At 38.6% G+C, this 25,197-nt stretch overlaps 1 protein-coding gene across 4 annotated transcripts; it reads left to right on the plus strand.

Moving 5' to 3' along the window:
- Positions 1 to 67: 67 nt before the first annotated feature.
- ZNF283 (zinc finger protein 283) lies at positions 68 to 25,197 on the plus strand. 4 transcript variants are annotated; one of them, XM_032388725.1, is made up of 6 exons: positions 68 to 948; positions 1,245 to 1,298; positions 8,618 to 8,705; positions 10,509 to 10,635; positions 18,689 to 19,711; positions 23,837 to 25,197. In XM_032388725.1, exons 1-6 carry the CDS (start codon positions 932 to 934, stop codon positions 23,902 to 23,904), a joined length of 1,377 nt encoding a protein of 458 aa, XP_032244616.1. In that variant the 5' UTR covers positions 68 to 931; the 3' UTR covers positions 23,905 to 25,197. The 4 variants fall into 4 exon arrangements, 3 of the variants coding, with proteins under 3 accessions (XP_032244616.1, XP_032244613.1, XP_032244615.1); XR_004297555.1 differs by having other exon boundaries at positions 71 to 948; positions 18,689 to 23,144; positions 23,837 to 23,915; XM_032388722.1 differs by lacking the exon at positions 23,837 to 25,197 and having other exon boundaries at positions 71 to 948; positions 18,689 to 23,829.

Below are 25,197 nucleotides of genomic sequence, written 5' to 3' on the forward strand. Positions count from 1 at the left end.
CTGGTCTCCGCCCCCGTCCCCCCCGCCGCCCTCCGCCCCCTTCCCGTCTCCACCTCCTCTGGAGTCCAGAATGCGTTCCTCAGCCTTCCTTTGAGAACCATTCATCAAAGACCACAACCATTCATCAAAGATGTTGTTTGACAACAACATAAAAGACAATTGAGCTGCGAGGTTCGCCGAGCAGGGACCTACTCCCTGCAGCAAAGACTAGAACGAACTCCGGGTTGACTTCGGAAAAAGCGCCTTTGCTACGCGTAGCCGAGTTGAATGCTGGGAGCAGCCTAAGGGGTCCAGGGTCCCGGCTTCCGGGGATTTGCCCGCCGCGGACTACATTTCCCAGAAGTCCCCGGGCACAGGTCTTTTTCCGGGCGGGGCGAGTTTGCCCGCGGAGACCTCTTTGGATGGCCAGATTCCCAGCCTCCCAGGACGTTCCGGCTCTTACTTCCCATAAACCTGTGGGTCCGTTTCCGGTGTCCTGAAGGTTTTTGGACTCGGCGAGTTGAGGTGCTCGCGTCGGAGGAAGTAATCAGCGCCGGGTCAGAACCGGCAGCGAGGGTGGGGGTGACTCCGGGCAGCGCCCGAGTTGAGGAGGCCCGGGTCGCGGACAGGGCATGTCGCATTCGGAGCCTCCAGCCTGTGTGCGCGCGAGCGGTTGAGGAGGATGGTGTGTGACAGCCGGCGTGGCCGGGCCGGGGTGTGTCTCCGTAATGGTGTTTGCGGTTGGGAATGTGTGATGGGGTGATGAGGTGCGTGGCCTTGTGGTTTTGCTTTGGCCGTTTGTGCTCCAAGTTCCCTCTAGACTTTCTTTGGGCCTGCCAAAGTTAAGTGACCGCAAGAGAAGGAGTCCTACGCTAAGAAGGCATAGGTCCAGTCTTGGGAGGAGCATTGTACATCCGGAAGTGTGCTCATGACTTGCTCCTAGGAAGACGTGATGGGGAGGTCCCAGAGGTAAGATCCATAGAAGGGGCGCGTCTGGGAACTCCTTGGGAGCCAGCTACCTGTTTCGGGGCCGCTGCAACCAGACCTCTGTCCCCAACAATTGCTGTCAGCTCAGAGATCGAGTCCAGCCTTCCTTTCAATTCCATTTGGTTTTGTGTGGATGAAGGCAGATATGACTCTAGACGGCGTTTTGGTTTTCCGTTTTTGGTTTTTGTTTTGTTTTGTTTTTAAGTTAGGTCTGTGCTCCAAGAAATGTTGGTGTCTCATGATTCTTTTTTTCCCCCTCCTGCTGCCGGGTTTTTAAGAAGCACCCTGAGGAGGAGGAAAGAACTGTTGCATATTTTGAAATCAAGGTTCAGGTGAGTGTGTGTTTCTTTTTTTCCCCTACACAATTACTTTTGTTTTTAGATCATGGGAATATTTGCTTTCCTTGGCCTGCAATATCACTGGTAGTGTCTATCCTGGGTTTTCCTTCTGGTGAATGACCCACCCTACTCATGTATCTCTCTTCTTAGTGACCCTCTATTGCCCCTATTCTCAATCAGTAGCTAGCTGTTCAAATGGCAAATTATTCAAATCCTTCGGTGCATTCTCCTTTTCTGAGTATGCTGATGGTGTAGAAATACACCTCCTAGAGATTAGTGTTAGAGTTTTATTTTAGGCTATGATTACTTGAGGAGGTTGGTATTTAGGTGGTATCATGTGCAAACTATTCTCTGTCTTCTCCACAGTCATGATTTTTAAATCAAGGCACGGTAGAAGAATTGTTTCAGTTAATAAATGACAGTGTTGTGAGGCTTTTAGGGTGTGGGAATGTGGTTGGTCTTTGAGCATAGGGGTTTGCAGTTTGCACCAACAAGGACAGAAACTTTCAGATGATCTTTAGGTAGAAATCTGTAACATTGCTAACATGAGTTATTTCAGGTCCTGCTTTGTGAGTGTTGTAGAAGCGGTACTGTGTTACGGTTAAGAGTAAGGCTCTGGACCTAGAGCATCTGTATTCAAATCCTGGCTCTACCTGTCACTAGCTCTGTGAGCTTAGGTGACTCAGGCTCTCTGTGTCACATCTACAAAATTAAGGCAAAATAATGCCTACCTCATGGGGGTTATAACGATATAAAATGAGTCAATGTGTGTAAAGCTCCTTAGAACAGGGCCTGCCCCATGATACAGGCTTAGTGAATATTAAGATTTGCTGTTACATGGTGATTCTGGATCATTTCACATCAACTTTTTATGATTGAAATTTGAGAGAAATATGAAGACGATTGTGATGGGTGCTTTAAGTTTAAAAAAGTGACCAGATGCTCAAATGGTCTAGTACAGGAAATCTTAACCTGAGGTCTTGTTCCATTTATGAGCTGCCAGGTGATCGCACACCCCTTGAAATTGAGGCAGAATTTTTGTAAATATTTGTAAATTTATTTTTTTAAGTGGGCAAAATGTCTATAATTTCATTAGATTGTCAAGTGTACATGACCCAGAAAAGGTCTAGCTTCATTGGTCTGGAATTAAGATTTAATAGCTGGGAAGGAACTTTTACAAAATTAGGGTCCAGTGATACGGAAACAGTTAAGTAAATTGCAGTATATCCTGTAATGGAATAATGTGCACCTAATAAAAATTATGCCTATAAAGAATCAAAAGGAAAAATGTAAATAATAAAATATTAAGTAGTACTTGTAGTAATGAACAAAAGTCCCCAAGATTATGATGAGTTATATAAGAATCCCGTTCAGTGAAAGAAAGTTTTTTTTTTTTTTTTTTTTTTTAAAGATTTTATTTATTCATTTGAGAGAGAATGAGATAGAGAGAGCATGAGGGGGGGAGGGTCAGAGGGAGAAGCAGACTCCCTGCCAAGCAGGGAGCCCGATGCGGGACTCGATCCCGGGACTCCAGGATCATGACCTGAGCCGAAGGCAGTTGCTTAACCAACTGAGCCACCCAGGCGCCCGAAAGAAAGTTTTGAAAGACATTTTTCAGGAATTGTATCCAAAATGTTTTTTAATTGACTCTTCAGTGAAGAAGTGGAGAGGTGTAGCCACACTTGTTGAGCATCTGTTCTGTACCAGATATTGTTCTGTTTATGTGCATATATTTCCTTCCTCCGACTTTGAAGGTGACTTACATAATTGGTGTTCATTGTGGGGGGATTTTTTTTTTTAAGATTTTTATTTATTTATTTGACAGAGAGAGAGACAGTGAGAGAGGGAACACAAACAGGGGGAGTGGGAGAGGGAGAAGCAGGCTTCCCGCCAAGCAGGGAGCCCGATGCGGGGCTCGATCCCAGGACCCTGGGATCATGACCTGAGCCGAAGGCAGACGCCCAACAGCTGAGCCACCCAGGCGCCCCCTTTTTATTTTTTTTTTTAAGATTTCATTTATTTATTTTTGTGAGACAGATAGAGTGGGGGGGCGAGCTTAAGCTGGGGGGAGGGGCAGAGGGAGAAGCAGACTCCCCCCTGAGCAGGGAGCCCGATGCGGGACTTGATCCCAAAGGCAGATGCTTAACCGACTGAGCCACCCAGGTGCCCATTACAGGGGAATCTTGGCAGTGACAGTGTCTCAGTGTAGTGGTGAGCTACAGCTACAGATGTTCGACAGCTAGGAGGTGTACTTTGTTTCCGGCACGCTGATTTTCAGTGTTGGGTCTGTTTTTTCAATTTTCTTAATGGCTGAAAGATGCCCCTTCCCTATCATTCAATTTTTTACATTTGGAAATATCTTTGTATTTCTGATTATGAAATTAATATAGGTTTGTTGCAAAAAATTCAACAATCCAGGAAACATATAGAGAAGGAAGTTAAAATTACATCCTCTGAAGTTAATCATTCTTAATACTTTGGTGTGTTTCAGTTTACATTTTTTGTGTGTGAGCCTATGTGTCTGGTTTTGTTTCTGCAGAAAAAGATAACAGTAATTGGTGATACAGTTGAGTTGAAGACTCTCTAGCCCTTATTTTGAAGAAGAAGAAATCCAACCCAGATGTGGGTTTTATTTTAATCTTGAATATGTAGAAAGAAGAGGGAAGTGTCAGTGATTTCTTATTTAAAAACCTGAAGTATTAACAACTTTTAGGCATATAGAAACACCATTTAAAAATTAGTTATAAGGGCGACAAAGACAGACTTTCAGAATTAGATTATTTTAAAGGTTCGTTCCATAGAAAGTAGTGATAATTTTCCAGTGTATATGTTCCGTCTTATGAAAATCTATTTTATAGGGGTGCCTGGGTGGCTCAGTGGGTTAAGCGTCTGCCTTCAGCTCAGGTCATGGTCCCAGGGTCCTGGGATCGAGTCCTGCATCGGGCTCCCTGCTCAGCAGAGAGCCTGCTTCTCCCTCTCCCTCTGCTACTTTTTTTCTCTCTCTCTCTATCAAATAAATAAATAAAAATCTTTTCAAAAAAAGGTGTTTAAAAAAAAAAGAAAATCTATTTTATAAATAATATTTCCAAAGACAGATACTAATTCCAGAAGGTAGAATAAGAAGGTTGTAGTGATCAATATTCAAATAAACCACCAATTTGCACAGAACAAGATCGCATCTTTGGTTAATGTTCTCTTGACATCTAATTGGGTAATATTTTCTGAGCCAGCTTTATAATGCTGAGTCCTATCTCTGTTTGCCGCTTCTGGGAGGAGGGGATATCTCCTGTATGTCTTTCTGAGACCCTGTTTTGCTTATGTTGTTATTTAGGAAGAATAGCAAGCTCAAGGCTGGGCTGTGAAACTTTAGTTAACTTTGTAAGAAAATAGGCCTGAAAAGTACAGATTTTATTATGAAAAAATGGAAAGGGGCGTTAAGTTTCTTTAGAATAAGGGACAATAATCTTTTGCATCTTTAATAACGGCTAACTGTTGTACATCTGTTGTTGTTATTTTTGTTGTTGTTGTTGTTTTAAGTAATCTCTGCACCCAGCGTGGGGCTCAAACTCATAACCCTGAGATCGAGAGCCACATGCTCCTGTGAAGGAGCCAGCCAGGCGCCCCTATTGTACACCAGTATTTTTTGTGGATTTTCTTACATAATCGTCAATGCAGCCCTCTGGTGGTAGACAATGTTCCTATTCGTCTTTTTTTTTTTAAAGATTTTTATTTATTTATTTAATAGAGAGAGAGAGAGAGAGAGCACAAGTAGGCAGAGCAGTAGGCAGAGGCAGAGGGAGAAGCAGGCTCCCCGCCGAGCAAGGAGCCCGATGCGGGGCTCGATCCCAGGACCCTGGGATCATGACCTGAGCCGAAGGCAGACCCTTAACTGAGCCACCCAGGCGCCCCCCTATTCGTCTTTTATTGGCAAGGAAATAGAAGTGTTGAGAAATTGGTCACTGTCAAGCCCACTTTCACATCTTGAAAGTCCAACACCAGAGTTTTTATCTTAATTTCAGATACACTTCCCACATTGTGTATACTTTACAAACCTGCCTGCCTCCCTAAGGAATTGATTATGTGTGTCTTTCTTCATCAGTTGATATGGTCTAATACCATCAAACTAATGAGGACATAGCAGGCCACAATCTAGCAAACCATTTGCTTACTGTTAGGTAGTTTCTGATTCTGTTATCATAAATGATTTTTGGTTGAATATTCTTTTTTTTTTTTTTAATTTTATTATGTTATGTTAGTCACCATACGTGATTAGTTATTGATGTGGTGATCCACGATCCATTGTTTGCGTATAACACCCAGTGCTCATGGAGTATGTGCCCTCCTTAATACCCATCACTGGGCTAACCAACCCCCCTACCCCCTCCCCTCTAAAACCCTGTTTGTTTCCCAGAGTCCATAGTCTCTCATGGTTCATCTCTCCCTCTGATTTACACCCCCTTCATTTTTCCCTTCCTTCTCCTAATGTCCTCCATGCTATTCCTTATGTTCCACAAATAAGTTAAACTGTATGATAATTGACTTTCTCTGCTTGACTTACTTCACTTAGCATAATCTCCTCCAGTCCCATCCATGTTGATATAAAATTTGGATATTCGTCCTTTCTGATGGCTGAGTAATATTCCATTATATATATGGACCACATCTTCTTTATCCATTCATCTGTTGAAGGGCATCTTGGCTTTTTCCACAGTTTGGCTATTGTGGACATTGCTGCTATGAACATTGGGGTGCATATGGCCCTTCTTTTCACTACATCTATGTCTTTGGGGTAAATACCCAGTAGTGCAATTGCTGGGTCATAGGGTAGCTCTATTTTTAATTTTTTGAGGAACCTCCACACTGTTTTCCAAAGTGGCTGTACCAACTTGCATTCCCACCAACAGTGTAAGAGGGTTCCCCTCTGTCCACAACCTCTCCAACATTTGTTGTTTCTTTCCCTGTCCATTTTTGCCATTCTAACTGTTGTAAGGTGGTATCTCAATGTGGTTTTGATTTGAATTTCCCTGATGGCTAATGATGATGAACATTTTTTCATGCATCTGTTAGCCATTTGTATGTCTTCTTCAGAGAAGTGTCTGTTCATCCCTTCTGCCCACTTTTTGACTTATTTGTTTTTTGGGTGTTGAGTTTGAGAAGTTCTTTATAGATCTTGGATACCAGCCCTTTGTCTGTAGTGTCATTTGCAAATATCTTCTCCCATTCTGTGGGTTACCTCTTTATTTTGTTGACTGTTTCCTTTGCTGTGCAGAAGCTTTTTATCTTGATGAAGTCCCAAAAGTTCATTTTTGCTTTTGTTTCACTAGCTTTTGGAGATGTATCTTGAAAGAAGTTGCTGTGGCCGATGTCAAAGAGGTTACTGCCTATGTTCTCCTCTAGGATTTTGATGGATTCCTGTCTCAGATTGAGGTCTTTCATCCATTTTGAGTTTATCTTTGTGTATGGTGTTAGAGAATGGTCGAGTTTCATTCTTCTGCATGTGGCTGTCCAATTTTCCCAGCACCATTTATTGAAGAGACTGTCTTTTTTCCATTGCATGTTTTTTCCTGCTTTGTTGAAGATTATTTGGCCATAGAGTTGAGGGTCCATATCTGGGTTCTCTATTCTGTTCCATTGGTCTATATGTCCTAAAATTTGTATGGAATCAGAAAAGACCCTGAATCGCCAAGGAAATGTTGAAAAAGAAAAACAAAGCTGGGGACATCACGTTGCCTGATTTCAAGCTATATTACAAAGCAGTGATCACCAAGACAGCATGGTACTGGCACAAAATATTCTTTTTTTTAAAGATTTATTTATTTTAGAGAGAGAGCATAAGTGGGAGGGCAGAAGGAGAGGGAGAGAGAATCTCCACACTCTGCTGAGTGTGGAGCCCGAGGTGGAGCTCAGCCCCATGACCCTGAGATCATGACCTGAGCCGAAACCAAGAGTCGGACAGTTAACCGACTGTGCCACCCAGGTGCCCCTGGGTGAATATTCACGTATATACATCTATACTTCTTTAACTGTTTAAGCATACATTTCCGTAAGGGAATTTTGGGTAAAAATTTGCCCCAATTTTAAGAGCCTGAGATAGTACTTGGGAGGTAATACAATAACTGAAAGACATGGTTGTTACCTTTAAGACAAGGAAGACTAAATCTACATAGGAATAACTAGGCTGCCAGCAACAAAGGCCAATAAGCAATTCAGGCAACCTGTCTTGAGAACTCATAGGAAGGTAATTGTAGGAAATACTGTTGGGTCATGACCAGCTTTTTGGAGGCAAATGCAATTTGTCCTGAGTTTTATACCTTACAGGTTTTATCCTACTAATGTTTGTTGCTAAGTGAGACTAACAGGATCAGGTGATTCAGCAGTTATCGGGAGAGTATCATGTCTAAAAAGACAGGTTAGATACAAAATAAACCCATGTGTCAGAAGACGTGAAAAGAAACAGGCTTGCGATCTCATCAATATATCCATGACATTTCTTGGGGAATTTTAGCCATTTTTTTCTAGGCAGGACATGAGTGTATATAGAAATTATGTAGTTAGTATAATGCATGGCCGTGGTTACAACAACTCTACAGATACTTAAACAAAAAGAACATTATTACCACAATAAAAACTTTATTGTATATACACCTATAACTCCTAAACACTTTTTTCAGCTATTGACATCTGATTGTCAATCTTTTCTATATTGATATACACATATACTTTATAAATACAATCATACTATACATTCTGAAAGCTATATTTTTTCCTTTTTTTATTATGTTCAATTAGCCAACATATAATACATCATTAGTTTTTGATGTAGTAAGCTATATATTCTATTGACAATATATCTTGATTATTTTCCCCAACTTAGCGTAGTTTTATAGCATTTTACTGCATGGATGTTCTGAATGCATTAAGAGGTCAGCTTTTGGGGCTCAGGCAATTGTACATCCTGTCCACTACTGTGTCTTGACCAACTTTCTTCAGCCCCAAGCCTGTGAAGGATGTTCTGGCTCGGACCATGCCTCTTTCTCAGCCCTGAGAAGTGGTGCTGGTGGGAGGAGGATCCGATCTGGGCAGCACTCAGTGGTCCAACCTCTGGCCCATATCAGCATCCCCAGAATCAGGCATTGCCAGAAACCTTCCTACTGAAGGACGTTTGGGTTTTAGGTGAGGGTTTAGATTCCACAGATGGTTGTGGGGGTGTGGAGTAGAAGCAGGAATGGAAGAGATAAAAGTTTATATTAGCTTAAGTCAAGATGGGATCACTTAAGCACACCTGGTCTAAAGCTTTTTTTTTCCTTCCCCAGCTCTGGCTTTTCTGGATTCTGTGCTTCACCAATCGAGGAACCCCATGGATTATTAATTAGTTCTTGCAGTTCTAGAACCATGACTGATGTAAGTTGTTATTTCTCTGTCCTTGAAATACTGTGATTTTTAGGTCATATGAATCTTCTCCTTAATTGTCCTAAAGCTTTCTGCATAACAGAACCCCAGTCCTGAACCTGCTTCTCAGTTCCTATTCCAGTAAAGGATAGTGCCAAATAGCCCAGTGTCCTTCCCATGTGCCTTTCCAATCAGTGTCATCATATCATTGAACACATTATCCAACATCTGTGTGCTCAGTCTTCTATCAAAAGCAGTGAAGGGATAGGAGTCTTTTGAGGGAAATACTTGAGCTCCTGTCAAAGAATAACTCAAAGAAATATAATTAACAGTTAGCACATTTTCACTTGTATACAAGGAAAACCAAGAGTAGATTGATTTCATCTATCAAGGCGCAAACAGGATTTCTATAAGGGAAGGAGAAAAGAGAGAATGAAAGATACAGACATTTTGAAAACAACAGTTACTCCTTTTTCAGGTTAAGGTGCTGATTGGCAGGCATCTAGGGAGGAAACCAGTCAGGATACAATGCCCTTAGACAGCTGGATGGTCATCCAAGAGAACGCTTTCAGTTGCTTGTGCCTTCTCTGGAAGAGCTTTGGTGTTTACTTAGGACATATCCACAGCAGGCTGTCTTGGGTAGTGCCCTTTGTTATCACCTCTGTCTTTTTTCCACTAGGGCTGTACGAGTTCCCTTATCAGAATTTCTTATTCTTGCGTCGGGTCTGTGAGGTGATGGTTCAGTGATGAGGGTCTCATTTGACCACACAGTCACACTTGGAACTTCTTCACAGACCTGAGTTTCCCAGAGAGAGAAGGTGGAATTTGGGTTTTCTTGGTCCCAGCCTCAGTTTCTGTGAGGCTTTGCAAGGCTTTTAGGATGAGGGGCCTTGTGAGTGGGTCTTCCCAGGGAAAGTGGTTCCCTAATCGAGGAATACCAGTGTTAAGTTCATTTGGTTATTGACTAGGGTGCGCAGATATTGGGTGATAGCTGTGTCATATACGTTGTGCCCTGTCAATGGCCTCCAACTCAGGAATGAGGAAAAGTGTTAGGTGAGGGGTGGTTGATGGTAACAAGAAGGTGATCTGGATTTCTAAATACTGGATGATAATAGGTTCCTAGAATGAAGAAAATAGAATTTTTTCCAACCTCACTGTATAAATACAGTAGAGATATTAATCTCATGTATCTATATGATGACCTGAATTGCAGCTAATAAAAACTTCTTATGTATTCATCATTATAAGAGAAAAGACTTATGATGTAATCTAACAGAGTGATTTACTTGAGGCTTAACGGTAATCCTTAATTTAATGGAAATCATTTTTCTCAAATAGAGATTTTATAGTGCATTTGGGAAAAAAAGTTTTGTTTGTTTTTTTGTATTCCTTGAAAGTTGGTGCAGCAGGTCACGTTAATGAAGAATTTATGAGGCAGGCACATAGCAAGTTGTGTGTATGTATACACCCTCATCAACAGCCTTCCCCCACCCCCACTATTTGTATTTAATAGAAGAGAAACTGGGATTATTTTATAGATTACCAGACAGGTCTAGTTATTTCCCAATATCCTAGAAGTTTTTTTCTGTTGTAACAAGATTCTTCTAGAACACGTAGACACTCTGCTTTAGCCATACGAATTTCTTTACTTTTCCCTACCTGTACATATCATAGGCTTCCAACCTACTTGATTGTTATATTTTCCTCTTCTTGCAGTTTATCCTTCACAATCCTTTTTTTCTCCTCTTGGAAATATTTTCTTAAATCCTGAAATTTCTTGAATTTCACAAGTAATGTATGGGTTTTTGGTTTTAGGGCTTGGTGACTTTCAGGGATGTGGCCATCGACTTCTCTCAGGAGGAGTGGGAGTGCCTGGACCCTGCTCAGAGAGACTTGTACATGGATGTGATGTTGGAGAACTATAGTAACTTGGTCTCATTGGGTAAGGTCATCTGCCTGAAATATTTTAGAGTCTGTCTCTGCACCATCGGCTTTTGCTATGGGAATGATAGGGCTGTCTTTGAAGAAACCAGGTGAATCTCTTCTCCCTGTGCTCAAAGGGATGTTTTGATATTTGTTGGATTAGAAATGGGTTCATCAAGCTCCTTCCTCTTCCCATACCTTCACACCTTCCTCTGGCTTTTCCTGCAGTGGCCTCTCTTCTTTAATAACTAAGGAGCTGGATTTGCATTATGGAGCATTTAATTCATAACCGTTGTCAAAGAAACCAGGTTTCATACTATGTTTAACTTTAGCATATCTAGAGATGATCTGTGACCTTGCTACTCAAAGTGTGGTTGTTTTGAGAAACCGTAGGAAGGCCAGAGCAGAGTTAGTGAAGGAGAAGATACCAAGAAGTTAGTGAAGAAGCTAGATAAGGCCCAGGTGATAGGCAGTTTTGTTGGTTTGGAGGAGGAATGTGGATTGTTTTCTCAGTGATTAGAAGCCTTCATGTGGTTTATGTGGGGTTTTAGCTTTTTTTATTGTTAAGTATTACATACTTAACATCAGCTTCTTCTGGGGCTTTTTAGGTCCTACCCTAGACCTTCAGAAGAGAGTCTGCATTTAGACAAGATCCCCAGGTGATTGTTATACACATTAAAGAAACACTGCTCTTTGTTATTTTTTGACCAAAATGCGGGGAGTACAGCTAGAAGCAGGGTCTTGATGTACCGTGACTTTGCAAAGAGCCTCTCCATTTTATGTAGAGGAGGATTGGATAAACAGAATTCATTTTATACTAAGTGAACAAATTACTTTTCAACATATTTGAGGTTGAAAGTTGCAATCTGTGAACTTTGCATTTTATAAAGTTAAATTCGACACTGAATTAAATACTAAAAATGTCTCATGAAACTCCTTTTTTGTTAGCAAAATAACAACAGTAATAATACTAATCCTAATACTTAACACTGTGCTTACTATAAACCAGGCTGTGTTTTAAGGAGAGCAAATACTTTAGCTTATTTAACTTTAACAACATCCCCATGAGGCAGGTAATGTTTTTGTCAAACCCTTTTTATAGATGAGAATACAGAGACACATACAGTGTAAGTGACTTCCCAGGGTCACACAGCTACTGGGAGAAGTAGCTGCAATTGAGCCTGTAAGGAGGTCTGGCTCATGAGTCTGTGTTCGCAACCACTGTTTTCTATTTGCTCCAAAGAGAAGGCGCCTGAGTGAATAAAACAAGATCATTTTCCTACTGATGTGATCTCATGCTTTTCATTTCCATCATACTTCTCTTCTGTGAAGTCTTTATCAATATTATTTTTACTTTTTATTGCAAATTTAACCAAATGTTTTGAGCTCATCATTTAAAAAAAAAAAGTCTATACCATTTAGCATTTCTTTTCTTGCAAGCAGACACTCCATTTCTCAGTTGGATGTGACATTATGGGAGCAAGGACAAGAGTCCTGCATGGTTGTGGGGGGAGGGCCAAGAAGTTGGAACCCAGGAAGGCAAAGGCAGGAGGGAACCATCATTGCAGGGAAACAACCTCACAGGTCACACAGGAGGAGGAGAAACAGGTGGGATGGTGTTTGGAAAACTCCCTACGAAGGACGAAGGCCTCTGCAGGGAGGAAACTGAGATCTCATTTTGGGCTACCAAACAAACTTTCATCTGATCTCATTTCTTACTCTTTGATTTTCTTCTCGTATTTCCCTCCCATTTCAGCAAGGAAGGCATTCTCTTTTGTTTCTGGTGCAGCCATTCTACTTCTATGTTGGATTCAGCTGCTTTCCAGCACTTTTGCATTTCTGCAAGTGTATGAATGAATAAATGCATTCATTCATAAGTTCTGCAAATATTTTGACTGCCTGCTTCTAGCCAGGCATTGTATTGGGCACTATCGATACAGTCATGCACAACGTTGATAACTTGCCCATTCTCAAATGCAGTTTTATGTAGTCAGAAAGAAACTGAAAATAAGTACATAAATAAGTACATAAATAATGTCATATAATGAAACATATTGGTTAAAGAAGGTAAAGAGCATAAGAGAATAGAAAATGATAGAAATTGGGGCACCTGGGTGGCTCAGTCATTAAGCGTCTGCCTTCGGCTCAGGTCATGATCCCAGAATCCTGGGATCGAGCCCCGCATCGGGCTCCCTGCTCGGCTGGAAGCCTGCTTCTCCCTCTCCCACTCCCCCTGCTTGTGTTCCCTCTCTTGCTATGTCTCTCTCTCTGTGTCAAATAAATAAAATCTTTAAAAAAAAAAAAGAAAATGATAGAAATTGATAGGTCTAATTTAGATAAGATGGTCAGGGAAAGCTTTCTTGAATAGAAACATGAAAACTGGGATCAAATTTTATGACTATTTGGGGGAGGAATATATCTGTCACAGTGAACAGTAAATGCAAAGGCTCAGTGGTTGCAAAGAAACTGTTGGAATTGTAAGAAGGCCAGGGCAGAGTTAGTAAAGGAGCGTAAGTAAAGAAATTAGGTTGGTGAGATAGGTGAGGGCTCAATAAAACAGTTTTTTTGTTGTTGTTTTAGGGTTTTGGGTTATGTAGCCTTTCAGTCTGAAAGAGTTCATACATCTTTCCTTGACTTGCATTCCTAGCTGCTTTTGAAGATTATAGGCCAGTTATTTTGTGGAGTGTCCCTCATTTGAGTTTGTCTGCACTTTTCTTCATGATTAGACTTAGATTTATGCATCTTTGGCAGTAATATCACAGAATTGATGCTGTGTTCTTGCATTCTGTCAGGTAATGCAAATGGTTTGTCATTACTGATGATACTTTGAGCGCTTGATTAGGTTAGTGTCTGCTGGCTTCCTCCTTGTAAAAAAAAAATTTTTTTTTAAAAGATTTATTTATTTATTTATTTGACAGAGAGAGAGAGCACAAGTAGGCAGAGCAGCAGGCAGAGAGAGAGGGAGAAGCAGGCTCTCCACTGAGCAGGGACCCCGACACGGGGCCCAATCCCAGAACCTCATGACCCGAGCCAAAGGCAGACTCCTAACCGACTGAGCCACCCAGGCGCCCCTCCTCTTGTAAAATTAATAATTTTTCCTTTAATGGGTATTTTTTGAGGAGGAACTTGGAAACTATTAAATATATCTGTCCAAATTTTCAATTTATTCATATATTGGATCTTTAGTTGGTGGGTTGTAAGCTGTTCTTATTTATTTTGAAGTTCAAAATATTTGAGCTTGTCCCAGATTTGATCTATGGGAACCCTCTCCTGAGGCTTCTGTGTCCTTTGGCACAACTCTGTTACTCATTGAGCATCTCCTTATTTTCTGACACAACAGCATGTTGGCTTATCTTGTACTTTCCCTGCTCCAGTCCTAAAGTCAACCATTTCTTCAAGGTGGCCTAGTTTCTTTTAGTCGAGAATGGTAGTTAGAAGCCAATATTTTCATACTAGGGTTGCTCATTGCTGTTGGGAGATGGCTGCTCCCAAGTCTCTGAGTGGTCAGAGCTGGGGAATATACTTATATACATACATACGTGTGTACACACACATTTACATCTGTGTATTGAAAACCATGAGATGACCCCCACCTCCCCTCCAGCAACCTTCAGTTTGTTTCCTATAGTTAAGCGTCTCTTATGGTTGGCCTCCCTCTCTGTTTTTATCTTATTTTATTTTTCCTTCCCTTCCCCTATGTTTATCTGTTTTGTTTCTTAAATTCCACATATGAGTGAAATCATGTGGTACTTGTCTTTTTCTGACTATTTCACTTAGCATATTATCCTCTAGTTCCATCCATGTCGTTGGAAATGGCAAGATTTCATTCTTTTTGTAGGCTGCGTAATATTCTGGTGTGTGTGTGTGTGTGTGTGTGTGTGTGTGTGTGTGTGTGTACCACATCTTCTTTATCCATTCATCTGTCAATGAACGCTGGGCTCTTCCCATATTTTGGTTATTATGGACATTGCTACTATAAACATTGGGGTGCATGTGCCCCTTCAAATCACTATGTTTGTATCCTTTGGATAAATACCTATCCAAGGATAGGCAATTGGTGGGTCTATTTTTAACTTTTTGAGGAACCTCCATATTGTTTTCCAGAGTGGCTGCACCAGTTTGCATTCCTACCAACTTACTTTCTATATTTCTAACTCCCTTCTCTGACAGTGAAAAATTTGGCTTCCATTTTCCTTAATATGTTATTTGCTCAAACTCTTTGTATGTAGCCAATCTTCCATTACCAGTACCACCACTCTGATCATGTGATTGACCCTCTCATCCTCCTTGGGCTGTGACCTCCATGCCAGGTCACAGACACTTGTCTTTAACCTTCTTGCACATGGGACAACTCTTTTACACTGACACCCTCCTCACAGAGGGTAATAGTATTGTTTGACTTTCAGTACCCTACTCTGGGCTTCATTTTATTAAGTCTTGAGTATGCGTTTTAAAAATATTCATTGTGGTGAAATGGGAAGTATTCATTAAGCTCTTCTGTTGTATACCAAAGTGTGATGGTTGCCTTGAGGAAAACCAGTTTTGCAGTTGTTTGAATTGTGAGTCAAACTAGGTGTCCTTTCCCCAGAATACCACTTTGTTCTTGAAAGAATGGCCAACAGACAAACTTTTATTGTTCAGACTTAGGTAGTTGGAAAAATGTTCTTATAAGCACGCCTTTGAAGACAAATAACAGTATTTGTTGCCAATGATTAATTCAGACTTTCAAGTAAAAATTAGAATTGTGTGAAACAGCTACCATTTTGAGCTTAACAACTTCCCAACACATAAACATTTTTTTGATGAGATAGATGGTAATATTAACATACGATTTTTAATATATTGTGTAATGAAATATGTCAACATTTCAAAGATCTGCATAACTCAGTGAACCACTATTTTTCATATGACCAGTGCATGATATTACAAAATTATGCCTGGATAAAAGATCATTCATAGTGCGGTGGATTTTAAGGTAACCTAATATGAAAAGTTCATGGGTATAGTTGCATATTTCACATTGCAGCTAACCTTTAAGAGACTATCCCTTCTCGAGTTTTACTACAGTGTCAAAGAGTATCATATTTATAATATCAAAAAATAACAATTACATATATGTGGGAGGCTAGATTTTCTTCATATACTTCAATCAAAATAGCGTATTGCCACAGAGTGAATACAGAAGTAGATACGAGAATCCATTTCTCTTCTATTAAGCCATATATTAAAGAGATTCACAAAAAATTAAAATAATACTTATCTTTTGTTATTTTGGGAAATATAATTTTCACAAATTTGTTATTTGTGTTGACAGGCAATGATTTATTATTTTCAAGTGAATTAATAAATATCTTTAATTTCTCAGTTTTAATTTCTAATATGGTAAATATCAAAAACTATAACTCACAGAAAATCTCTTGAGTCCTCAATAATTTTTTAACATTTAAAAAGAAGTTAAAACTATATTCATTTGCTAGCATTGTTAAACCTTACTTACCAAGTAATTATAATACAGGTTCTTGCATGGCAATTCAGATTGGTTGAGCTAAATTCAAGTTTACTGAACTATTTATTGATGTTAGACTGCACAGAAGTGCACTCCTTTTAGTTTACTTTGACCATCTCAAAGTAGTTGTAATATTAGATTGGTCAGTTTAAATACCTTGGCTTCCTTTTGGATATACACACAGTCCTTATACCCAAATGTTAATATATACAAAGCAATAAGACATTGTTATGTAAAACAATAGTTACTGTAGTTTAGCTATGACCAACTGGCCATGACTAAAATTATTTCCCACAAATACATCCATAGTACTTCTCTACCCTTTAGTAAATCAACTAAAATGTTATAAAATCACCATTAGATAAAAATACTAACCTTATGTATTTTGTATTTGAAATAAATTTATGCACGAGCAAGCAAAGAATTCATCAATAATTTTTAAGAATGTAAGGGATTCTGAGACCAACAAGTTTGAGAACTATTGCTCCAGATGATGGGTCTTTCAATACATGGTCTCTGTGAGGCCTCAGATGAATGCCTTTTTCCACTCAGGCTGTGTTACTCCAACTACCTTGTGGAGAGTCACTGTATGGATACATAAATTAATATTTGGTTATAGATCCAAGGGAGGGAATCCCTGCATAGATTTCTGGGACTCTGTTACATGGCTCCTTTATTTACTTAACCTTGAACTACAAATTCCAGCTACCTTAGCAGCCCTGAACTCAGATCCTTTGTCCAGTGAGACCACTGCTCTCTATTTGGAGAGCATTTTCCTGTACCTTGTTTTGGAGGATGCAGCCAGGCATAAAGGGTGAATATGAAGTTCTCCTGATAATCTTCTCTAAAAGTTTCTCAGCCCTGTGTCTAGTGTCCTATTTTATAGCTTTTGGTTGTTTGTGGTTTGAGAGTTAAATCTAATACCGGATTTTTCTTCATAGCTAGGGCTGGAAATGTCTCACCCTCATTTTGAAGAAATTTTTTGCTTTATATAAAACTCTAGATTTTCTAGCTTTCTTCCTTCGGCCATTAAAGATATCATTCCATTGTCTGGTAGCTTCCATTGTTACAGATGTGAAGTTAGCCGTAATGTTTAGTTGTTCCCCTAACTTTAATGTCCCCCCTTCCCTGCCTCCTTTTACTATTTTTCCTTTATCTTCAGTTTTCAACTGTTTGATTATGTTCTCAATTGTTGCTTTCTTTGTATTTATCATGCTTGCAGTTTGCTAAAAGTAGGTTGATTATTCATACATTTCAAGAACATTTCAACGATCTTTCCAAGTACTCACTTGGTTTTGTCCTCTCTCTAGAATGCTCTTGCCTGAAGTTGGACTGTTTGGTACCGTTGCACAGATCTGACACTGTTCTTTTTTTTTTCCCTTCTTTTTTCTCTTTGTGCTTCTGTTTGGGTTTTTTAGTTGTAGAATTTCTGTTTTACAATTTTAGAGTTTCCATTTCTTTGCTGAAATTTCCCATCTGCTCACTGTCCATCTTTTCTTCCAGAATCTATAAAATACAATTGATTGGCCTTGCCTATTGATTCTAATATCTGTGTCATCTGTTCTTTGTCTCTTTTGTGGTTTTTTTTGGGGGGGGGTGATTATATGTTGCACTTTCCCTGTTCCTCACCTACCTCATAATTTTTTATTGTGTGCCACACATTCTGAAGAACAGTAAAGAATAGATGGTTCCCTGCCCATAAAAGTATATGCTCCTTTCTCAGTTATTTAGGGTGAGGGGGTGATAACTCAGATCCCACCAAGCATGGAGCTGAGCTGAGACTGAGTCTTAGCTTTTCTTAGTTTCAGTTTATTTCTGGTTTCAAATTAGATGTAAAAATCTTTCTTTGCCGTAAACTTCCCACATGACCATGTGCTTATCTCTCTGATTGTATCAGGATTTGAGCGAAGTGGAGGTTGTATTATGGTTTTAGTTGGTTTTGTTTTACACGTTTCATCTCCAATAGAGCCTTGGAACTTAGTAACTGCTTGGCTTGCAGAATTTTGTCTGCTTTCTATCCCAGCACCCAATCACTTAGAAAAATTCCTGTGAAGAAGTATTACGTAGTTTAATGTTTTGTTTTGTTTTGTTTTTTTAAGTATAATTGACCTACAATATTAGTTTCAGGTGTGCTTGATTTTGTTTTTGAGTTTGGGGATTTTCTAGATTCCAGTTCTTCATGCCAGCCTACACAGTCATCAAAAGTTCAGCTGAACCACACTTGGGCACATAAGGGCTTGATTGATGGAAGGGCACATTTGGTTTAAGGGGTCATCCATATGGGGAGATAAGGAACTTGTTAAAGTGATCTTTGTGGAATCCTCCAGAAAGCTGTTAGATCAGAGCATTAAGATCATAAAAGCTGAAAAGTCAAAGCTGAGATTGTTGTTCAACAGGGTAGAGACATGATGCTTAGCAGTGAGCTTAATAAATCTCCCAATTCACTTATGGGTATTATTTCCAATTTGTCTTGTATTTCTCTGCTGAGGGTTTTTTTTTTTTTTTTTTCCTGGTGAAGTTTTCTGGGAAAGGAAATAAAATCTGTGGTTTTCTTGTTTTCTTTCAGATTTGGAGTCAACATATGAGACCAAAAATACAATTTCAGAAAAAGACATTTTTGAAATAAATTTTTCCCAATGGGAGATGAAGGAAAGAAGTAAAACTCTTGGCCTTGAGGCATCCATTTTCGAAAATAATTCTAAGTGCAAAAGCAAATTTGAGGGACCACAGGGACATCAAGAGGGATACTTTAGTCAAATGATAATTAGCTATGGAAAAATGCCCACTTATAGAAAAAGTAAATCTTTTAGTGCACATCAAAGAATTCATAATAGAGAGAAACGCTATGTTTGTAAGGAATGTGGGAAGGCGTGTAGTCATGGCTCAAAACTTGTTCAACATGAGCGAACTCATACAGCTGAAAAACACTTTGAATGTAAAGAATGTGGGAAGGACTTTTTTAGTGCCTATCGACTCACTGTGCATCAGAGATTTCATACTGGTGAGAAACCCTACGGATGTAAGGAATGTGGGAAGACCTTTAGTTGGGGATCTAGTCTTGTTAAACATGAAAGAATCCATACTGGTGAGAAACCCTATGAATGTAAAGAATGTGGCAAGGCCTTCAGTCGTGGCTATCACCTCACTCAACATCAGAAAATTCATATTGGTGTGAAATCTTACGAATGTAAGGAATGTGGGAAGGCCTTTTTTTGGGGCTCAAGCCTAGCTAAACATGAGATAATTCATACTGGTGAGAAACCTTATAAATGTAAAGAATGTGGGAAGGCCTTCAGTCGTGGCTATCAACTTACTCAACATCAAAAAATCCATACTGGTAAGAAGCCTTATGAATGTAAAGTATGTGGAAAGGCTTTTTGTTGGGGTTATCAACTTACTCGACATCAGATATTTCATACTGGCAAGAAACCGTATGAATGTAAGGAATGTGGGAAGACCTTTAATTGTGGCTCAAGTCTTGTTCAACATGAGAGAATCCATACTGGTGAGAAACCCTATGAATGTAAAGAATGTGGGAAGGCCTTCAGTCGTGGCTATCACCTCACTCAACATCAGAAAATCCATACTGGTGAGAAACCTTTTAAATGTAAGGAATGTGGGAAGGCCTTTAGTTGGGGTTCAAGCCTTGTTAAACATGAGAGAATCCATACTGGTGGGAAATCCTATGAATGTAAAGAATGTGGGAAGGCCTTTGGTAGTGGCTATCAACTTAGTGTTCATCAGAGATTTCATACTGGTGAGAACCCTTATCAGTGTACAGAATTTGGGAAGACCTTTGTTCATGACTCAAATCTTGTTCAACATGAGAGAACTCCTAGTAATGATAAGCCTTATGAATATAAAGGATGTGGGGAAGCCTTTATATGGACAACTTATTCAAATGAGACAGTTGATATTGGTGAAACTTTATGATTGAAGAGATGAAAGAAAATTTTTTATGTGTATAAACAACTTAACGTGAGGAATCTTAATCTTGAGAAAGCTTATGAATGTAGGGAATGTGCAAAAGCCTTATCTGTGTGTGGACAATTTACTTGATACCAGAAAATTCATACTAGTGAGAAATACTTTGAATATAAGGAATATGAAAAGGCCCTTAGAATTTTATACAGTCTTATTGAATATCAGTTTATACTGATGTGAAATCATTTAAATGTAAGGAATGTGTGAAGATCTTTATTCATGGCACAAAAGTCTGGTAAACATTGGGGAATTTGTACTCATTAGAAACACTTTAAGGAATGTAGGAAGAACCAAAACCTAATTCAGTTTTTGCTGTGTGCATTAGAGAACTCATACTGCTGTGAAATTTTATGAATTTAAGGAATTTGGGAAGGCTTACAAATGTGATAAATATCTTAGAGTATATCATAGAATGAATGCAAATGAGAAACCCTTTAAATTGGGATCTAGGAAGGCCTTTAGACAAGAACTACTAAAACTGTTGTCTAGAGACTTGTGCCAGTCCACAAAATTGTTACCTGTCCATCATGAGATGAATGTGGAAAATAAGAGTAAGTGTTTGGAAACTTATAGCAATTTCATATTGCCATAACATCATTGTGTTTTATAAAAGTATCAATCAGTTCATGAATGATTAGAAGTTAAAAGTTTGCCCTTTCCAAGAAATAATTTGAGAGACAACATTCAGTTTTAAAAACATGAGACAAGTCACAATATAATTTAATTAGAATAAATGCTTCACTTGTCACCTCTCTGATTAGAATAGCAGAATATTCACACTACAGGAAGATTTGGCTAATGTGTGAGTCACAACTTCCTTATGCCTATAATAGCATAATTTATAACAAATAGTGTTCATTTAATGAAGGTATAGAAGCCTTCTGACACTATTCAACCTTTGTTAAACTTCAGCGAATTCATCCTGGAGAATAACCTTATCAATGTAACAAATACAGGAAATCTCTCACACATGGCACAAACCATACTTACTGTCCTCACCATTCCACCTTCTTACTACCTATGGGATGTTGGGGAAAATGCTTATCTCCTCTGGGCATCGTCTTTAAAATGTTGGTGACGGTAACTAATAGTCCTATTTCAGAGATTGCATGGATTTAGTATGCATCAGATCCTTGGAAGAGTATCTCGTATGTAGCCTATCCTCAATACATGTTTGCTATTGTTCTTATTATCTTCATCATTAGTATTACTACTAGTGAATTCTTATGAAAAGAATGCTCATTGGTGTAATGAATTTAGACAAGCTTCCATAACCACTCATCCATTTGAATTTCAGATAGTTCTCATTATGGATAAAATCTAGAAAAACACAAACTTGAGAGGATTTTTATTCAGAGTTTATCCCTTAAGCTGCATAAAAAATGAAGGCTGAAAAGAAATGTGGACTTAGTGCTAAAGATGCTGGGAATATACCTATTGAAGAACCAGGGAGAGGTGTGAAGCAATTTGCCTGTGATGAATAAAAACAGAGAAGTAGCCAGTGATTAAGATTCTCTGCTCACATTTTGAGATAAATTACAAATTAAAAAAAACAAAAATTTGTCCGTTTGGGAATTCTTTCCCCAAATTTTATATTACAAATTTCAGACACTTAGAAAAATTTAAAGAACAGTATAATAAACATCCATGTACTCTATTTAGAATCAGTAATTATTAACATTTGATCATATTTGCTTTCTCTCTGAAATTATAGGTATGTATGTGTACGTATACTCACCAATATCTTATGACATAGAAGTGATACTTAATTCCTGAATATATTAGCATGCATCTTTTAAGAATAAGAACAGCCTTTAATACCATGGTCACACAAGAAAATTATCAGTAATTCTGTAATATTCTTTTATATTCACTTCATATGTCCCAATACTCGCAAGGTATCCTATTGCTATTTATTTTCTAACCAGCACCTTTTCTATGTTCATGTATTGCATTTGGTTATCATGTCTCTAGATTTTAATCTTGAAAAGACTTTTTGAAATGTTAAGGAAAGCTGTTTTATAGAATGCCGTGCATTCTGGATTGGTTTCTTCCCTCATGGTGAGCTTTAATTTGTGCCTCTATCCTTTGTATCTCTCATAAAGTCGAGTTAGAGCCAGAGACTTAAACATTTTTGGCCAGAATACATGATATTTGGTGATACATACTTCATATTGCAGTACACCAGAAACACATAATACCCATTTTTCTCACTACTGCCAATGCTAAGTTTGGTCATTTGCTTAAGATGGTGACTGCTAGAGCTCTCCATTATAAAGGTCCATTATACAGCTAGTAAGATTGGTGAACCTTTCAACTACTTTTGAAAATGTAGTCCTGTCATATGTATATGTAAGTTCTGAATTAAAGATAAAATGGAAACAATTACAGATTGTTCAAAAAAGAATGATAGTTAAATTGTGTATCAGAAGTTGTAGAATGTGCCTGAGGCTCTATTCAGTGGAAAATACCTTTTAATGTGTCTTGGAGGAAACCAAGATGCATCTGGCAAGATGGAGGGCCAGAACTATGCTTTGTTTTCCCCAGTATCTGCACCATCCCTGTCACACTGAACTAAGAAACTAGAAAAATAACAAACCCTAAACCAATATACAGAAACAATTTATATAACTAAAATTGTCCCAGAACTTCTGAAATTATGTCTCAAAAATTACCAGTACTGAATAGTACTTGACAAACAGTGGGATTCTCTGGTTAATGAAGCCTATGAAGTAGAAACTACTAAATCCCCTCTCAAGGAAAAATCAAAAGCACCTAGTCAACTTAGAAAACTAAAGAGTATTCTATTGAATGAAATTGTTTGACTTCGTTTAAACTGGTGATCTCAAACTTTACCATGGAAATACTGATTCCCATTACCTATTTGCATCTTAGGGATATGAAACTGCTTTGGGAATGCTGCCATAACTAGGAGGCCCTAAAGTTGGATATTTCAGTCACTAAGTCTGCTTGTTATGATGGAACGGTAGTTAGCATCATGCTCTCAAATGATTGCCTTCTAATGTTTTCTTTTATTTGTGAGTAAAAATCTTTGTTGTATCTAAGTCAAAAGGGCTCCTGAGTTATCAAATGTCATTTCATCATCTCTTCCTGCAATTGTATAGTATTTAATTTGTTAATGTGATGATTTATATTGACAGATTGTTTGATTTTCTCCCATTCCTGGATATACCCAGGTTAATTATTGGTATATGTATGTATTCTGGTGCACTGCTAGATTTCATTTGCTATTATTTTATTTAGAATTTTTACATCTCATGAGTGAGATTATATAAAAGTTATACTTTTGAGGTATTTTTGTTTGTTTTTGTATTGCAATTACCTGTTCTTTAAAATTGTATGACTGTATTGGGTTGTTTTGTTTTGAATTGGAGATCTTTAATCACTTTTCTAGTTGCATCTGTTGATTTTCTTATCTTTGAAATTCTACTTTGGACACAACAAATTCAGAGTGCCCAGCACAATTCTTTTAAGGAGGCTTTGCAGCCATGTAGTACCAGCTAAGATTCACATAAAAGGAGCATTACAACATTGAAAATCCTTCATTATGTCTTCTTGGGAATACTATGTTGGGAAATCAGAGCTCCTTATCAGACTGTTATGATCATACTTGTGCATGTTTTTCTCCATATACTGAAAGTAGAGTTGCTTGGGTTTGGTCATGGGTATGCCTATGTTCAACTTTAGTAAGTTTAATTTTTCTAAATAGGTTCCAAAAATTCCAACTGGCACTCCCACCAACAGTGTATGAATGTTCTGCTTTCTCCATATCCTTGACAATATTTGGCATCATCAATTAAAAAGAAAAGTGTTTGCTACTCTGGTAGGTATCATGGTTTACATTTCCATTCTTTTCTGATTATTTATTAGCTATTTGGATATTCTTGCAATATTTGTCCACTCCTTCCTCCTGACATTGGATGTATTAGGTGTGTCTGGTTTCACAAAGCATTTGTAAAACTTGTAGGACAGCATTTACCGCCTAGGCAGTGACTCTGTGTGTGTGTGTGTGTGTGTGTGTGTGTGTTCCCCCACCGGACATGAGTTGGTGGCTGTGATGGAATCAGTTTTATCTCTGTATCTGTAGCTCCCAGTATGAACCATGACCCTTAGTTATTTGATGTAGTTAGGATACACTCAGCAAAAATCAAAATACCAAACTAGCCTAAGCAATGAGGAAGTATATTGAGTCATATAACAGGCTTTTTTGGGGGGTGAGGAGAGAAGAGGTTCCAGAGATTTTTGATTCATCAGCAAAATGAAATATTCAGAGACTCAGATTCTCTTCTGTTTTTCACTTTGTCTTCCCCAGTGTTGGCTGGCGTACCGTGATGGCTGACAGATTTCTAGACATTATATACAGGCATGACAATACTGAGGGAAAAGAGTAGGAGAGATCATTTTCTGTGACTCTTAAGGGCAAGGAACATTTCCCATTAGTTAACAGTATGTTTGCTCTTAAACCTAATTGTTAACTTGGGTCATAGGTAATTTCTGAAGTAATCACTGGTATACTTTAAATTAATTACAGACCCTTGGAGTTTTTATTTAAATGTAGCAGGCTCATAAATTTTACTATCTTTTTATGCATGTATGAAGAAAGAACCAGTGATCCTTTATTTTAACAACAAAAAATTTTACATGTATATATTTCATAAAACAGATGACAGTTTAAATTAAATGCATATATTAAGACCATCAAGTATAATTACAGACTAATCAGAGGTTAGTGTTTATTTCAAAAAGATAGCAAAAATTCTGAAGTATTAAATTCAGTATTAGAACATTTACTAGGAGTTTTTTATTTTCTGATTTTTTTTTTTTTTTGTAACTATGAGGGACAGGGGAAATATTAATGGTTTAACCTTGTAAAATTTTTTCATTCTTCCAGAGTCAGAGAAGGCTACTTTTTTAAGTTTAATTCCTGGAATTCTGTTAGCTTTAAGGATGAGAAGGCCAAAATTAACAATGTGGAAATGAAACAAAGGTGTGATTAGAATTTGGGGGAAGGGCACCTGGGTGGCTCAGATGGTTGGGCGTCTGCCTTCGGCTCAGGTTGTGATCTCGGGG

Source organism: Phoca vitulina, unplaced genomic scaffold, assembly GCF_004348235.1.
Source record: "Phoca vitulina isolate PV1807 unplaced genomic scaffold, GSC_HSeal_1.0 scaffold52, whole genome shotgun sequence".
NCBI classification, from domain to species: Eukaryota; Metazoa; Chordata; class Mammalia; order Carnivora; family Phocidae; genus Phoca; species Phoca vitulina.